General features: G+C 39.0%; 1 protein-coding gene across 2 annotated transcripts in view; it reads right to left on the reverse strand.

Moving 5' to 3' along the window:
- Positions 1–1,075: 1,075 nt before the first annotated feature.
- The window catches only part of hppy (MAP4K3-like protein hppy), a 51,398-nt gene continuing 33,635 nt past the window's right edge, over positions 1,076–18,838 (reverse strand). For both annotated transcript variants that reach the window (XM_088272096.1, XM_088272095.1), the window contains 11 exons: positions 15,521–16,467; positions 13,163–13,311; positions 12,058–12,139; positions 10,518–10,640; positions 9,195–9,338; positions 6,880–7,004; positions 6,173–6,305; positions 5,586–5,704; positions 4,761–4,914; positions 2,683–2,815; positions 1,076–1,887 (listed from right to left, as the gene is read on the reverse strand). In XM_088272096.1, coding sequence (XP_088128222.1) covers positions 1,788–1,887; positions 2,683–2,815; positions 4,761–4,914; positions 5,586–5,704; positions 6,173–6,305; positions 6,880–7,004; positions 9,195–9,338; positions 10,518–10,640; positions 12,058–12,139; positions 13,163–13,311; positions 15,521–16,467 — 2,209 coding nt within the window. In that variant the 3' untranslated portion in view covers positions 1,076–1,787. The remainder of the gene's footprint in view (positions 1,888–2,682; positions 2,816–4,760; positions 4,915–5,585; positions 5,705–6,172; positions 6,306–6,879; positions 7,005–9,194; positions 9,339–10,517; positions 10,641–12,057; positions 12,140–13,162; positions 13,312–15,520; positions 16,468–18,838) is intronic.

Genomic DNA, 18,838 nt, shown 5'->3' on the forward strand with positions numbered 1-18,838 from the left:
ACCCCAATGGTGCATAGGGCACTGCTTCATATAAACGCAGTGTTATCTTGATCGTTTACACATGAAGGAAAAGTGATCGGCCCACCGCTTCAAGTACCAGTCCAGGGTAATATTGAATAAATATTACAGTGAAAAAATCACTTATATTTATTTGACCCCCGGGACCTCCAGAACGGCAGCCGAGCGTGCTGACCATTACACTACGGAGGCGGACATTACAGTGTTAAATCACTAATATTTATTTTCACCTCCCCCCCCTGGGAATCGAACCCGGGAACTCCAGCACGGTAGCTAAACACGCTGACCATTACACCACGGAGGCGGACAATTGAAAATTTACAATGTTTTTTCAAAAACAAAAATGGCACTTCACAATTTTCATCCAGTAGAAGACAGCTTGTTTTTTTATTATACTATTCATTAACCCTAGAATACTAAACTATCGTAATAATTACGCCGGCGAAATGATGATTCTCTCAGAAGAATGTGCGACAAAACGATGTATGATAGATGTGCGAATAGTGAAATAAGGAAGGAATGCAAAGCTGAGATAAGCATTATCGATAAAATTAAGAAAGGTGCGTTGAGATGGTTTGGACATGTAGAACGAATGAGTGAGGAAAGAACGGTAAAACAAATTTATGAGGCGAATGTTAGTGGGAAAAGAAGCAGAGGAAGACCGAGAAAAACATGGCACGATCAGGTATGCCAAATACTTGAAAGTGGTCAGGTTAGGAGTCGTAACAATCGGCGGGTATGTATGAGGACATGCATGAACGTGGAAGAGGCGAAGAATGTTTGCAAGGACAGAGTGGTGTGGCGCTCTATTCTCTCTGCCTACCCCTGCGGAGAAGCGGCGTGATGGTTAGTTAGTTGGTTAGTTAAATGATGATTCCCGGAAAAAACAATGATCGAGTCATTATATTATCCCGTACTTCACGGTACCTTCCTAATGTACCATTATTTTATTTTTATTTTAACGTGACCTCTTATTCCCAAAGAATGTAAGTATTACTTCTAAAATAATAAAAGTATTTGATTATCTTACTTATTCCTGTTTTATTTCTATGTCGTATTTTTTACAAATGTTTAGTAACATCCGCCTTCATAGTGTAGTGGCTAGCGCGCTAGGCTACCATGCTGAAGGTCCCGGGTTTGATTCCCAAGAAGGTCAAAATAAATATTAGTCATTTTTCAGTCTAATATTTATTGCATATGACTCTCGACTGGTACCTGAAGCAGAAGGACGATCACCTTTCCTTCGTGCATTTAACGATTAAGATAACACTGCTCCTATACGATGCAGTGCCCTATGCACCATTTGGTGTGGATAAGGGTTAGAATATGTTTAGTAACAACGTCACTTGTAGGATAGTTAAGTAATCTAGGGTTGAATTTGATCGCATTAAATTTGAAACCTCAGTTAAGTACGTAAAAGGCAAGACAGAGGGTCGACGATGTGTGGGCAGAAGGCAGATCTCCTGGCTCCGGAATATACGCGATTGGACGGGGATCAGGACTGTCGAGGCGCTGTGTAGAGCTGCCCGAGACAAGGACAATTACTCTCAAGTGATAGTCGACGACGCCAGGGGAACCAGACATGACACGACAGAAGAAGAAAAAGAAGTTAAGTACGTGGAAGATCTAAAAAACGAAGAGTGTCTAAAAAAAATTACAATTTGTTTGTGCGGTCACTTCCGGACAAGAGCTCAGTCGTATTTATTATACATACAATTGTTTTGGAACGCAAATAATTTAAAAATCCCTAAAATTATCGACGATTGGGGTTAGTAAGAGGCCTCGTGGCCCGCCAAGATGTAGAGATCATTGCCGTCCTCTCCCACCAGCGTGCCCGTCCTGAGGATGTGGGACTCCAGCGCGACCACTCTGCAAAGTAATCAAACAAAACATTAATTTTTTTTTTAATATTATTTTTTGATATCTCATCAAAGATGAAGAAGAATGTGGAAGTCTGGGCATTTACGGGGCTGACGACCGTCATAGGCTGGTGACCGTCATAGGCTGGTTTAAGTGATCACTTTACACACGTGTAACATTCACCAATTCTACCCATTATTGACAACCACACTACTAAAATTCTTGGAAGTTCTATATTATGTGAACCAATTTTGAAACATTAAATGTAACAAAATTAAACAGTAAATGCCCAGACTACCACATTCTTCTTCATCTTTGACGAGATGTCAAAAAATAATATGAAAATAACTCCTGTAATAAGAGATAATCCAGATTTTGTGTACAAGTATTTGGACACACTCAAAATGTTGTGATTAAAAATATGGACTGTAATCAAACAAAACATTAGAAATCTGGAGAGTAATTAAACAAAACATTAGAAATGTGAATGGTAATAAAACAAAACATAAAAAATATGGAAATTAATTAAACAAAACAAAAAATAACATTTTTATTTTCATTTAAATAACTATCCATAACACATACTAGGAATGGGCTAGATGTCATATTTCTTTATTATATTATTATTATTATTATAGTTATATTTCTACCTTTTCTTGATCCTTTACCGGGGCAAATGTTACAGACGCGGGTAAACTGCTCCAAACATTTTGTTTACTAAGTAACGACTTAATTTAAATAAGCCTATTTTTAATACGATCAGCCTTGTCTGATTGGGATACTAAACGAATGAAGTAGACTCACTTGTCGTGTCCGAGGAGGCGATAATTCTTGGAAGGGTCGCTGATCTCTTGCGTTATGGAACCATCTCGGAGCGACCTCCCCTGGACGCCGTGCGCGTGGAACGCCAACACGCTATCTCCACTCGTTGGGACCACTGAAAAAAAGGGACAAACATTAACATTTAAATTTTTTTCCAGTATTTTACAAAGATGGTGCTATATAAATTATCCAAAATCATTATAATTATTATTGACGTAGAAATGGGGAATTCAGTGAACACGAATTTCAACAATGCATTGGTAGGGTACTGGGTACTGGGTGCTGATAGCAGCCCAATATGGTTTACCAGATTCCATTACAAAGATATTAACGTAGAGAAACGTACTCCGCCATTTTGGCTACAATAAATACGACAGATCTTTTCCAATTTGATATTATTTTGCAAAAAAATTTGGATATTTCAAACGCTTTTTTAAAAACATAAAAATTAATTGAAAAATTAGTTGATTTTTATATTCTAATTCAACGCCCTTTTCAGGTAAGCCTAAATGTCTAATTCTCAACGATCAAAAGTCAAAAAACAGTGGGAACATAGCAATAGGGGGGAGGCTTTAGTCATTGTCATATTTTCAATAAGTTCCAAGGCATGGGACTCTTAATCTTTCCCTTACGATGCTAAAAATTTCCCCTTTACAACGGTGGTTTCGGCCAAAATCTGTGTATTTATCAGAATAATTTATGTATTAAAATAGTATTGATAAATGTACGCGAGAAGAACAAAGAGACGCAGATCATCGACTAATATTTTGTTTATAATATTGTCCCCACCACGTGTAGCTCCTTTAAAATCGTATATAAGGGGTGGCGGACAAAATTTTGTGTGCTCAGATTAAATAATATTCAAAACGTGTATACGCCGCGCTCGCTCTGTTTTTATATTGGTGTCGCTTTGTTCTTCTCGCCCTTGTGTTTGGTAATTTTTGATGTATTGGTGTAATTTTGTTATTTTCACATTTATAACTTTGTAATTTTTAATAAATAAAAGATTGTCTTCATTTGCGCGTTTCCGTCTTCCTAATTAAAAGTGTTCCAGTACTGTTAGCAGTAACAACGGTGATATGTATTTTGTACACCATATGAAAATGTGATTTAAAAATGTGAATATTCCTAAATGTTGCTTTTATTGACCATAGTTGAAGTTGAAATGTGACAATTTTGTAATGTTAGCTCTGGTAAGTATCTGAAAATGCGAAATGAGAAAAAACATTGCAAGTTGCTTATAATGGTTTGGTAGCTATGGCAGCTTGCGTATGGTAAAGGATGCCAATGTGATGCATGCGGATCATATGATGTTTATTGGCGTCTCCCATGCTCTACCAAAAGTAAGCAAATATAACTCTTTTAACCGGATCCACGCGACTCGCATAACCGTATGTGTTTTAATAAAACATGCCCCATACGCGGCTGACATAACCGTATGTGTTTTTACTTTGCTCCAAGTTTCGAACATCAGTTCAACTTGGAGGGATTTTTTCATGGTGTGGAACTTTGGATAAAATAATACGTCAATCCTTGGCCTTATGACATCTGTTGAAATATCTGACTAATAATTTGTAACATCACAAGGATAAATAAAAGAACAGATCTCTGATTTTTCTTGCGGTCGGTAATTAGTCCGCGCCATAATCATGCCCTTATCTGTCTCACTCTCGACGCTACGCATCACCAGTGGGTAAGAGTGACACACGATGCGTGCTTTGATTTATTTATGTTACGATCTTATTTGTTTATATTACGATATATTTCAAGAATAATGTGACACAAGTGTATTATAGAGTATCAAAAAGGAACAATGAATCCCATTGAACGTTTTTGTTTAGGAAAATAAATCGTTTCTTAACTAAATACGTGATAAAAGTAATCATTTTAAAAACGGCGAAATACCGCGTACGGGCATCTCTCAGGAAAAAAGTTGACGCGGTTAAAAGGTTAAGCATCTCCCACTTTCAACAACTCTACCAACAGTATGTTAAAGACGCTTTTCAGCATTTCCCGCAAACAATGTGGTAACTGAATAGAGTGTGGACGGCTATACCAACCGATGCTCTGGATGGTGAAGGGGAACTCCACCCTTTGCAGCAGCTGCCGGTGCCTCTTGGGCTTGGAGATCAGGTCCGCGGTGGGCCGGTTGGCCTCCCCGCTTATCGCGAGAGGGTTCACCATCTCTACTAGGTTGTCATGGCACACCAACACCTTCGAAACATTTAAATTTTTTAATTATTTCATATACACTCAGACCTGGTAGAGAAAGTCCAAAAGAAGTTTCTCAGGTATCTCTACATGAGAGAGTACGGCTATTATCCTCGGCTCTACCCGACCCAGTTTCTCCAGGGTATGCTTGGCTACAATAGTTTAGAGACTAGAAGGAATGTGTATTTAATTACGTATTTTTATCGATTGTTGCGCGGTATGATCGATAATCCTGAAATTATCCGGAGCATTGGTCTGTATGTTCCCGATAGTTACCTAAGACAGCGTCGGCATAGATTGTTTCACATTCCTATACACAGGACCAACCTGCCGATGGTTATGCCTGTAGGAAGAGCTACCGCTATGTTGAACAATATCACATTGGATATTGATCTGTTCCATGTGTCCGAAGGAGTTTTCCGAAGCGGGATTCTTCTACACCTTTAAGTCTTCTTGCTTACTTTTAATTTTAATATATACGCCTTGAATATTGTTTGTTATGTATATATTATTTTTTTTATTGAATAAATTGAATTGAATTTAGAGACTAGAAGGGATGTGTATTTGATTAGGTATTTTATCCATTGTTGCGCTTATGTATACGCTTTAAATTTAAAGTTTGTAATATATATGTTAATTGTAAATAAATTGAATTGAATAATATATGTACTCACGGCATCCTTCTCCAACTGTTTGATGCACACTATCTCGTGTAGCTTCTCTGCCCGGGGAATGACAGTCGAAGTTCCACTCATGTTGGGGTCCAGCTCGTCCGAGTGGAACCACGACGCACCTATGGCAAAAAACATATTAATATACAATATTTTGAGTGTGTGAACCCAACGTTAGAACCTTGAAAGTTTTGATGCGAATACCGAGTGTAAAGTGGTACGACTTTGTCAAAAATTAAGAGAAAAACCCAACAGCCCCTCATACTGGAAGTCCTGAAGAGGAGAAGGTGGACATGGTTGGGAAATGTCCTTAGAATGCCATCTGAGAGCATTAACCCTTTATATCTCTTCTTCCAACCCCGAGGATTCCGGCACCCCGGAAGGCCGCTGACGACCATTCACCGACTATACTCAGCGGAACTTGGAGATGCCGATATGACCTGGGAGGAAGCCAAGGAAATGGCATGTGACAGAGTGACTTGCAGATCTCTCGTGCTGGTCATATGCTCCGCCTAGGGAGCGAACATGGAAAAAGAAGAAGGAGAACCCCATATTACCAAGATCTGTTTAGTAAAAATGAATTTCCTTACCTGAATTCATATTTAAAAGATCCAATTTGAGAGGTTTTCTACCGGCTCCCACGCACACCAGCGGATACTCCTGCTCCGGAGTGATGATCATCTCAAACACCTTCAGCGGAGAAGGCAGGACACATTCTAGATGCTGAAATTACAAACAAACAATTCAAACATACAAATAGACAGATATCTGATAAAATTATCAATAGAACATACTAATAGACCTCACATACTAATACAAGAGTTTCTGCTTAGTAAAAAGCTTCTTTACATCTCACCAATAGATGTCTCTAGTGAAGTTCTAGTGATTCAAGAACAAGGTTTCTAAATTGGTTCATATATACAGAACTTCCAAGAATTTGAGTAGTGTGGTTGTCAATAATGGGTAGAATTGGTGAATGTCACACGTGTGTAAAGTGATCACTTAAACCAGCCTATGACGGTCGTCAGCCCCGTAAAAAATGCCCAGACTTCCATATTCTTCTTCATCTTTGATGAGATGTCAAAAAATAATATGAAAATTATCAATTTTTAATTCAAGTTTTCCTCGGTAAATACCGCTATTTCTTAAAATCCATTGTGACACGTGTTTTCATGCGTTCCGCATCATTTTCAAACACCGTATTTGAAGCTAAGTATGCATGGGGAGATGCGTGAATGTGGAAGAGGCGAAGATTGTTTGCAAAGACAGATTGGTGTGGCGTTCTATTGGTACATACCTTGAGCAACATGAACTTGTGAAGGGGGTCGTACCACTGCATCAGGAACAGCCCTTGGACCGTAGCACCGCATAAATATTTATACCCGTTGTAAGGGTTCCTACCCACTGCGCACTTTATACAACCTTGAAAATAAATATACATCATAATTTATCACCCCATTACATGATTTATCACAGCTTACTTTTTGTGGAAACAAAATTGGTTTATTTCCTTGTTTCTCTTTAAGTATTTTTCTAACTTAAATTTTTATAATAATAAAATAAAACCCTTACCGCACCCCAATGGTGCATAGGGCACTGTGTCATATAAACGCAGTGTTATCTTGATCGTTTTTTACACATGAAGGAAAGGTGATCGGCCCTCCGCTTCAGGTACCAGTCCATGGTAATGTTGAATAAATATTACAGTGAAAAAATCACTTATATTTATTTTACCCCCCTTGGGAATCGAACCCGGGACCTCCAGAACGGTAGCCGAGCGTGCTGACCATTACACTACGGAGGCGGACAAGATACATCATAATTTATCATAATTTATCACCCCATTACATGATTCATCACAGATTACTTTTTGTGGAAACAAAATTGGTTTATTGTGTTTTTTCTCGTTTCTCTTAAAGTTGTAACTTAAATTTTTATAATATTATAACTAATTGTAAGATATAAATGTATGAATGGAGGATAACGAAACGCCAATCCACATTCTCTATAATTGTGACGCACTCGCTCGCAAACCAAGTCACATCCTCGGAGGACCTCTACTGGACCCCGAGAAGGTGAAGCTCCTACCGCCAAGACAGGTTGTGAGCTACATGACTCACGTAGGTCTTGGAAGTGAGCTGCGATACAGAGGGAGGTCACAATAGACCTAATATGGTCGCAGTGACATAAGGGATGCAAGATCCCTTGATCTCAAAAAAAATATATATTTATAAATGATCTTCACTTCTAATATCGATGAATAACTATTGAAGAAGAAAAAAACATAATATGCATCGAAATTTTCTGCACAACCTTGAAGGAATCCCTAACATACCTTCCAAAATTAATCTGATACTTTTATAAATGACCTCAGAGATCCGACGAATCCGGTATTTCTCGCTAGAGCAGTGTTTCGCGGCACACTAGTGTACCGTGGTGATTAGCTGGTGTGTCGCGAAAAAAAGTCTACTTTTGTGAAGATAACACACCTAGAAATAGCTGAAAGCTATACGAGCGAGGCGCTTTGTTGCGCGAAGAGCGTGCAAATTGGGATTTTTGACTCTGGCTACTATTAACACATTAGTTACGGCAATGTTTTGATAAAACTGTATCTTGAGGCGGGCGACATGAGACAGCTGTTTTATTATAATACAAGAATGCTCTGAGGTTGAACTCGAAAACAATACAAAAACGGTTTAATGGTCTCTAACGTCTCAAAATAAAATCATGTTAGTCCACAAATCACAAAAGTAAAAAAAATGTTAAAAACACTAATCAAATATTAGAAAATAACAACACAGTTTAACAACCGCCGAAAACTCAAAATCTGCGAATAAAAAATGATTGATGGGCTTTCCCCACACGCGTTTATTGCTTTGTAAGTACCAACTGCCGACTTAAGTAAAGGACAATGATCTTTGTATTTTATTTCATTTTAGGACAAAGAAAAAAACGCACCGTCTGTATCCATTGTTTAAAGTTAATTTGTAACATTTCCTTCAAAACAGATTACGACCATTAGCTATGTTTTGAACCAGTAAATATCAGTATTATTTTTTATATTACAACGACATCTATCCACTACACAACAAAAGCAAAAAGGCCAAGAGATTAGAAGTTTATGACGTGTTTTTTGTATACTAAATTGAAGGTAGCCGAAATGCACAAAAATGTGCACCCCGCCACCACACAAGGTTTCTGAAACGCACAAATATGTGCACACCGTACACAATGTGTTAAATAAATAAAAAAAGAAGAAGCCTGAGGACGATCAACGAAGAGGTGAGAGCAACCTTATCAACAACTGCTCCAAATTTTTATCGCCTGTGCTAAGCTAGCAGGCTCACATTTCGCATTAAACATCATATGTTATATATGTTTTCGGATGATATTATTTTAATAATAAATCAATATTATATTAACTTTGTTTTTTTATGGTATACCTCTAAAATGTCTTTGGCAGGTGTACCTTGAACAGAAAAAGTTTGCGGAACACTGTGCTAGAGTATCGAAAGATTATGTATCTGATTTTGGTAGTCAAAGGGTTAATGGTGCTGTTAGAGTGTCGCCTCTGTTGGTGACTTCTCTCGAGTGACAATAGCATACACATACCTTTGGTATCAGGCACGCGTGTGGTGAGGGCAAACTTGCGTGGCACGAGCCGCTCCGGCATACGTTGCACGCGCAAGCTGAACCTGTTGGCGTGGCGGCCCTGGAGGGCTAGCAAGTCGTGCCGGTATAGCTGCTGACTTTTACCTGCAAGCAAATCCAGCTCGTCAATCGCCATTCAGCAAGACCTCTTCTTAGGCAAAAATAAATAAATAAAAATTCAGTATGTATTAAAAATTATATTTTGCTTTTTAGAATATATTATATATTCTAAAAAATAAAACACAAATTTCAATAAATATTAAAAAAAAAATTGGGCATTGCTGAACGTAGACTGAATTTTGTGATTGCGAGTAAGGCCTTAATTAATTCACTTTGTGGTAAATCTATCAATTTTTAATTTGGGTTTTACTCGATAAATACCACTATTTCTTCAAATCTAGGTGTTTGAAAATGATGCATAATGCATTGAAATAGTGGTATTTACTAAGTGTAACTTAAATTAATAAGGAAACGCCAGGATAAGGGAATATGCGAGATCGAATATGTCGTTAAGTGGGGAAGGTAACGAAGGAGACAATGGTATGTGAGGAGAATGGAACCATTCAGACTTGGGGGAGTCTGAATGGTTCCATTCTTGCACTGCATTGGACTCCCGGGCAGACCACCAAAGAGATGGATCGACAGCTGGGAATGGACATCGCAGGAGACTAATCCCTCTTAAAAACAGGTCACAAGGCCTACACCAAGAAGAAGAAGAACTTTTCAATTTCAATTCAAACCCTTATCCGCACCCCAATGGTGCATAGGGCACTACATTATACAAACACAGTGTTATCTTGATCGTTAACACACGAAAGAAATGTGATTAGCCCTCCGCTTCAGGTGCCAGTCCAGGGTAATATTGAATAAATATTAGAGTGAAAAAAATCACTTATATTTATTTACCCCCCCTGGGAATCGAACCCGGGACCTCCAGAACGGTAGCCGAGCGTGCTGACCATTACACTACGGAGGCGGACACCAAGAAGAGGAAGAAGAACTTAAATTAAAAAATAAATATTGTTGATGGCATGAAGAGATTCTGGAGAGACAATGAAGAAGATCCATCTGCACGCCACCAGTTTTTTTCTTCTTTAAACCTTTATCCGCACACCAATGGTGCATAGGGCACTGTATCATATAAACGAAGTGTTATCTTGATCGTTAACACATGAAGGAAAGGTGATCAGCCCTCCGTAGTAGTACTCCACCAGTAGTAGCCTCATAATGAGGTCGGATCTCTTCATAAGTCTCCTGATGCAAGTAGTAGGGGGTGATTCTCACCAGACAGGGACATGAGGACATCCTTGATGACGTGCATCCACACGGTTCTCCTGGGACACAGTTGCTCCATGGCCGTCTCGTGAAGCTCGTTCAGATTCAGCGTGTAGATGCCCTCCTCCGCACCTACAAAACATTCACCGATACAAAACTCTATTATAGGTTCTAGTTGAATACCTACTTAAATTAACAGAAGGGAAGCAAGATGAAAGCGGATTAATTTTAACACAGATTTATTTGGTTCTAGGAAATGACAGTCAAGAAATATTTAACGTAATCGCGTGAATCTAATGTAAGTGCGCTGCTGGAGGGGGGCGTGTTGATCACTGGGCGAGCGGTAGCGGAATGTGTCGCTCCAATGTTTGTTCGCACCGGGCTCGGCTTCGTTCGGCATTCCTCGGGTGCGTGTTCGGTTATGTTCGTTTGTTGTGTGTTGCCACACTATCAACATTTTGAATGAATCCAAAAATCCTCCGCTGCAAATCTGGGTTTGTCCACTAAGGAGTTATTATCTATTACAGTGGAACCTCTCATAAGGAGCATAATTCGTTTCAGAATCTTATTCGTTAAGCGAAACACTCATGTGAAATATTTTTTCCCATTGATAAATAATAAAATAAAACCCTTATCCGCACCCCAATGGTGCATAGGGCACTGCGTCATATAAACACAGTGTTATCTTGATCGTTTACACATAAAGGAAAGGTGATCAGCCCTCCGCTTCAGGTACCAGTCCAGGGTAATATTGAATAAATATGACAGTGAAAAAATCACTCATATTTATTTTACCCCCCTTGGTAATCGAACCCGGGACCTGCAGAACGGTAGCCGAGCGTGCTGACCATTACACTACGGAGGCGGACAAAATTTTCCCATTGAAATCAATGTAAAATACGATAATGCGTTCCATGCTGAGAGAATACTCAATTATTTGTTTTGACTGGCGCTGAAGTCCCAGCTCACGGGAAAAAGGTTGTCGTGAAAAAGGGACCTGCCCTTTCGTTAGGAGAGGTTTCACTGTAAATATTTCAACATAGATGAAGAAGAATACAAAATGAAGCGCATTAGACCACAGCCTTTTAGGCAACGTTAAGTACTGCATGTGTTTTTTAATAGATTTATATTATTCACTGACACTTCGTGATGGAATTGCATTTTTAATATGTTACATATTAGATTAAAACCCATATTTTTAGCTTTTCCACTTTATTTTTATTTGACCAGCGACCGGGTTTTGTCGTTACCGACATCATCAGACTGGTGGGAGGCTATACAAATTGTTATGTTATATATAAAACAAGGCAGGAGTTGATAACCATGATTTGATATAATTTATTGAGAAATTAATTTAATTTGAGTGAATTTAAGTATTGTATGATATTATAAATATTTTTTATAAAAGTTTTTTGGTATTGAGAGCACGATTTTATATAAAGTAATTTTTAATCTAATAACATATTACTGCATGTGTTACTGTTGCATTCAACAGATGGCGCTGCCGCTGCGGTAAAAAAGAAATATTTTCACCAATTATTTTACTCACCAATGAGTAGGTGCTGATCTCTCGTGTCGGGGTGTATCCAGGAGGCTGTGCAGTGTATCCTGAGCGGACATCCATTGAACACCTTCAACAAAATGTCAAACAGTAATTAAAGTGATCACTTAAACCAGCCAGTGACAGACTTCTACATTTCAACCGTCAATAGACTTATTCAGCCGTGTAGATATATCAATAAATAAAAAAATCCAAAAATTTTCTGGTTTAAAATTGTTACAATTATGTTATAGGTCTGTCACAACTTGCGGCGATGTATCCATCGTGTTTAATCAAAAGAAGATACAGCCAAACTCGGTTATTACGAGGAAGATGGGGCCGACTGCTTTTGCTCGTTAGCGTTACTCGTTTTATCAGAGAATAGGTAACAAGATGGTCCAATGACATTAGGAAAGTGGCGGGCCTGCACTGGAAAAGAGTCGCGTCCAACAGACAACTGTGCAAGTCCAAGAGGGAGACCTTTACCTTTGTTCAATACTGGACATGAGAAGAATGCTGAAGTAAGTATCTAGACCTCTCTTGCAGAGTTAATTGCATGCTTTTCCCAACTGCCTATTACAGCGCTTCATCGGTTGGAAATCTGTATAGTTCACTGATCTAAGGGTGAAGACTGACCGGAGCATTTCGTCGAAATGTAACATGTTACGATGCGAGCATTCAGGCAGTCAGTACAGCGAGCTGAGCTGCTCGCCGCTCGTTCTGAAGCAATTTTTAGTCAGTACCAGGGTTGCCAATCTGTGGGAAATATCCCAAACAGCGTGGATTTTTTTTTCTCCATCTGAAGAAAGCTGTAATTTATTAAAATCACATCTTCGTCGTCCGACATTTCAACTACGAATGCAAAATTGCGAAGATTCATACAGATTTTGGGTTATTGATTCTATACAAATTTAACACAGATTTCTAGACTGTAACTCAGATTTTTCGGTGTGACATGTGGCAACATTGAGCACAAGGCCACAAACGAGCACTGATCGCAGACAGTCAGCAATGCCGTAAGGTCATAATGTAACATGCTCACCGCGAGCGATGTTACGACGAAACGCTCCGGTCAGTCTTCACCCTAAGAATGCGTGTGTGCGAGTGAATTCACCTTGGAGAAGCAGGCGCCCATGTGGACCTTGGGCGTTGGGGGCAGGCCGTTGGTGTTGGGCCGCGGGGGGGTGAGCGCTCGCGTGCGGTGCCCGCGGTGCGACCGGCGCGGCGGCACGGGCGGCGATATCACGTCGGGCGCCTCGCCTCCTGGGAAACAACCGTACATTGTGCAATAGCTGGTAAGAAAAAAGGTAAAGCTTCCTGCTTCCATCATCCGTAAAGTCATTTAATTACAACATTTTGAGTGTGTCCAGATAGATTGTGCTTGAATCACTAGAATCTTACTAGAGACATCTATTGGTGAGATGAAAGAAGCTTTTTATTGAGCAGAAACTCATTTGTATGTGACATCCGAATCTTGGATTTTCATCACATACATGAGAAACGCTAGAAAATATAATTTTCATTTGATTATTTTAGCTTATACTTTGACTAGATAATTTATTTACAACATTTTGAGTGTGTCCAATTACTTTCTAAAATTAAACAACTTTGTTTTAACCACTTTTTATTATTATTAGTACACTTTAACCTAATGGTTTCGACAAGAACCTTGTCATCATTAGGGTTTATTAAATTCTAAAACATTAAAATACTCAATTACAATTAAGTTTATAAAATGTGCCACATAGTATCTGCGAAAAACATTCGAGAAATGTCCAAATACTTGTTCACAAACCCGGATTTTTTTAAATTTTATGAGATAATTTTCATATATTTTTTTTTGACATCTCAATTTGAAGAAAAATATGGAAGTCTGGGTATTCTTATTATTTAATGAGTCATTCATTTAGACCCTTATCATGATGATGATAAGGGTTTTAATATACAAAGTAAATATATTTTGTATATAAAAAGCATTAATAACTTTGTGTATGGTAATAAAACACTTTCCTTATCATCCATTGTTCACTTTGTGTAATACCACTTAATGGTGCTCTGAAATCAGTTATAGCAAATAAAAATCTATCAGCGAAAGCTAAACTGGCAGTGCACAACGGAGTCCTGGTTCCAACTCTAATGTACGGAAGTGAAACATGGAGTTGGCAAAAGAAGGATGAAAGTAGAGTGAATGCAGTCGAAATGCGATCTCTCAGAAGAATGTGCGACAAAACGATGTATGATAGATGTACGAATAGTGAAATAAGGAAGGAATGCAAAGCTGAGATAAGCATTATCGATAAAATTAAGAAAGGTGTGTTGAGATGGTTTGGACATGTAGAACGAATGAGTGAGGAAAGAACGGTAAAACAAATTTATGAGGCGAATGTTAGCGGGAAAAGAAGCAGAGGAAGACCGACAAAAACATGGCACGATCAGGTATGCCAAATACTTGAAAGTGGTCAGGTTAGGAGTTGTAACAATCGGCGGGTATGTATGAGGAGATGCATGAACGTGGAAGAGGCGAAGAATGTTTGCAAGGACAGAGTGGTGTGGCGCTCTATTCTCTCTGCCTACCCCTGCGGAGAAGCGGCGTGATGGTTAGTTAGTTAGTTAAACACTTATTCGTGACTGCCGGTTTCGGAAAATCATTCCATGATCGGGTCATTAAAATAAAATTATTTCGATTCGACATTTCGCTCACTCCTTTAAACAGTTTTTTTTAGTTGTGCACGTTTTCGGAATGCCCAGAAAATGTACTATATCCCAGCAAAAGCGGCATATTTTAAACTTAATATTTACCCGCTACAGGGCATAAAGTGTTGTTTTTGCATTTTGAAGAAAAGGTATTGTTTGATTATTTTTTTAAATATACAAAATTTTTTCAAATGGAGAAAAAACACTAAGGTTTTAACACCTGAAAAGATCTGTTGCACGATTAAAAGTTCAATAAGTGGCTTGATATTTATTTTAAATACATTTCATTATATTTAAACTTAAAAATGATCTCCTGAAAAATTAAGTTTTTTCATATTTGACGTTGTTGAAAGGAGTGAGCGATTTGTGGAAATATTTGATTGGCTTTTATCATTGTCAATCTAACTATGTTTTATGTACAAGCTGTATAATTCTCAAATAAATTAAATGAATAAGCCCTGTAAATACCAAATCTCATCTCTGTTGAGGATCTCGAAAAATCTACGTTTATTTCCATAATGGAGGGTATGAGGGGACAAACTCTAGGGGACGCCCACGCCGAGAGTACCTGGAGGACCTGTGCTGAGACTAGGACGTGCCCTGCTCATCATATGCACATTTCAAAAGAGCCGCACAAGACAGGGAAGAATGGAAGAGAATAAAAGAAGAAATTGCTGCAAACCAATCCCAGGATTGAAACCAGAGAAGAAGAAGGCTTCCAACACCCTGTGCATTATGAAAATATTTCATTCTAAATTTTAACAGTAATTTTTCTCACCGTTGCTTTCAGTCTTAGCTTTGTCCCTCTGACTATCCGAGAGGCTTCTCTGCCTCTGGCCGCTGCCGTCCAGGCGCTCCCTGCCCCGCCCGTGGACCTCCGCGGGGTGGGAGGCGCGGCTGCCCGGCACGCCCGCCTCGGGCAGGCTGAACATCTCGTCCGCCTCCCGCTCCACCTCGCACACGCAGAACTGGCTCAGGTCCACGCAGGCCATGCTGGAGCTGGCGGAATGCCGGTCGAAGGCCGAGTCGGAGCTGTGCCGCCCGTGCTTCTTGACCGCCGCGCTGCGGACGCGCCGATCGCCCTCGCTGTCCACGTTCAGCGAGCGGTCTATCCGCTTGCACAGATCGTCGTCGTAATTATGATTAGATTCGTTTCGGCTCTTGTCCGCTATGTGCAAGCTGTTGGCGATCTGCAGCGCCCGGAAGTTGGACATGGAGATCTTTTGCTTCTTGCAGGCGGCGCAGAACACGATCCCGGAGCTGCTGTCGTCTTTCGCCCCGTTCCGGCCGTCCGTGCCGCGTTTACACCCGACGCAAGCGCACCGCTTATCCGAAACCGATTGCTGCAGATCCGAAAGGCCTAAATTTGCATCAAATGATCGATTGGAGTTGGGATCTTTCGCGGGGCACTGACCGCAGTTGCAACCGTTTTCTATAGTCTTTATTTTGGATACTGACGGGGAGTTCACTATCACTTCGCTGCCTTGATCGGCGAACATGATGTCCGTGCCGTAGCTTGTCATCTTGGAGGCGAGGGGGTCGCCGCCGGAGACCGCGGACTCAGAGAGGTCTCTGGGCAGCTGGGCGCGGCTTTCCGCGGGCCCAGCGTGCAGGTAGTCGTGCTTGAGCTTGATGCACTGAGAGAGATGGCGATCGTAGAGGCTGTTGATTGGGGCCTGGTCGTTCTTCACCGACGGAGAGTCGCTCGTCAGCGGCAGGGTCGCTCTGGAAACCAAACAAAACAAAATGAGCATTGACCATTAAAAAATTGATTCGGCAGTCACTCTATGGTAAAATCTATCCATTTTTAATTGAATTTTCACTTGGTAAATACGAAAATTTCTTAAAATCTAGTACTTTGATGTCTTTTCGTGTCTTCTTCATCTTCAAACCCTCATCCGCACCTAATGGTGCATAGGGCACTGCATCATATAAAAGCAGTGTTATCTTGATCGTTAACACATGAAGGAAAGGTGATCAGCCCTCCGCTTCAGGTACCAGTCCAGGGTAATATTGAATAAATATTAGAGTGAAAAAATCACTTATATTTATTTGACCCCCTCCTCTGGGAATCGAACCCGGGACCTTTAGTATGGTATCCGAGCATGCTGACCATTACACACATTACATGTCTCTACATGTCATGTCTAACAAAGGTTTGACAAAACAAATGTGTTGTTGAAAACAAACTCCTTCGAGCACAGTCGTCCCTCAGTATTCGCGGTTATCCGAATTTGCAGACGATATATTTTAAAACACTGTTTGAAAACCTTCGTTTACAGTGCTATGAACATTATAGTATATTTTAGAGTGTCCCAATCCTTGTTCACAAATCTCATAATCATAATTGTCTCTGCTAAATAAAAGGGTTATAATACTTCACATACAGTGTGCATGATGACAAAATGATGCGGAATGCATCGAAACACAATGTGTCACAATGGATTTAAGAAATAGTGGTATTTACCAAGTAAAACTTAAATTAAAAAAGCATTAACAGTCGAATTTTGGCGGAAAATTTGATGGTGCAAGAAATCGTCACCAACAAGTGGAAACAAGACTGCCCGAACACCGCTCGGGTTAGTCAATAAAAACAGATACATAAATATATTTGGCTCGGGCAAATCAATGAGGAGAAGTCGGAATACGATTTTCCCGAACAGCACTCGGGCTTAATGTAAACTCACAACATTTTGAGTGTGTCCAAATACTTGTTCACAAAATCTGGATTATCTCCAATTACAGGAGTTATTTTCATATTATTTTTTGACATCTCATCAAAGATGAAGAAGAATATGCAAGTCTGGGCATTTGCGGGGCTGACGACCGTCATAGGATGGTTTAAGTGATCACTTTACACACGTGTAACATTCACCAATTCTACCCATTATTGACAACCACACTACTCAAATTCTTGGAAGTTCTATATATATGAACCAATTTAGAAACCTTGTTGTTCTTGAATCACTAGAACTTCACTAGAGACATCTATTGGTGAGATGTAACGATAACGGTCGTCAGCCTTGTAAATGCCCAGACTTCTATATTCTTCTTCATCTTTGATGAGATGTCAAAAAATAATATTAATATAAACTCCTTGGCCGAGTCACACTCGGACTAAACTGGGTACTGGTTCAAAAGAAACCATTTTCAACAGCATACAATTATATTCTTGGTGTCTCGGAGTGTTTTAAATGAATTCTTTCAAAAAAATATATTTAATGCCCTCAAAAAATTGAGTTCAGACCTCAAAAAGCGCACAAAACACATGAAATTAAGTTAAATTGTGTTGTGAGAGTGAAAAAAAATTGTGAAATGAAGTGCATATTCTCGGCAAACCTATTAGTCAATCTGCGGTTGATTTGATTTTGGATCATTTGGAATGCGAGGAAAACTACTGTACTTAAGTCTAAAATAAGGATATGTAAAGATATCGCTCACTCCTTTCAAGAACGTCATAAATCAAAAATCGACAATTTTCAGTTGTGCATGTTTTCGGAGTGCCCAGAAAATGTACTTTATCCCAGCAAAAGAGGCATATTTTTAACTTGATATTTACCCGCTACAGGGCACAAAGTGTTGTTTTTGCATTTTGAAGAAAAGGTATTGTTTAATTATTTTTTAAAATATTCTAAATATTTTTCAAATGGAGAAAAAACCTTCAAGTTTTACCTAAAAAGATCTGTTGCACGTTGCACAGTAAAAAGTTCAGTAAGTTGCTTGATATTTCTTTTTAATACATTGTATTATATTTTTAAACTTTAAAAACGATCTCCTGAAAAATCAAGTTTTTTGATTTTTGACGTTCTTGAAAGGAGTGAGCAATATGTAATATATAGTAATGTATTGCAAGTGGAATTAGCAAATATATATATATATATATATATATATATATATATATATATATATATATATTATATATATATATATATATATATATATATATATATATATATATATATATATATATATATATATATACACACACTTTAAGTAATGTATAAAAGAGGAGTATCATTTTATTCATCTTGACCTTTCAACTGCTAGTTTATTTTATGTATTAATTTTAAATCAAATACAGATTTTTTGAGTCTAC

This window comes from Brachycentrus maculatus, unplaced genomic scaffold, assembly GCF_059751285.1.
Source record: "Brachycentrus maculatus isolate JH-2025_06_01 unplaced genomic scaffold, ASM5975128v1 h1tg000475l, whole genome shotgun sequence".
In the NCBI taxonomy this organism is placed as follows: Eukaryota; Metazoa; Arthropoda; class Insecta; order Trichoptera; family Brachycentridae; genus Brachycentrus; species Brachycentrus maculatus.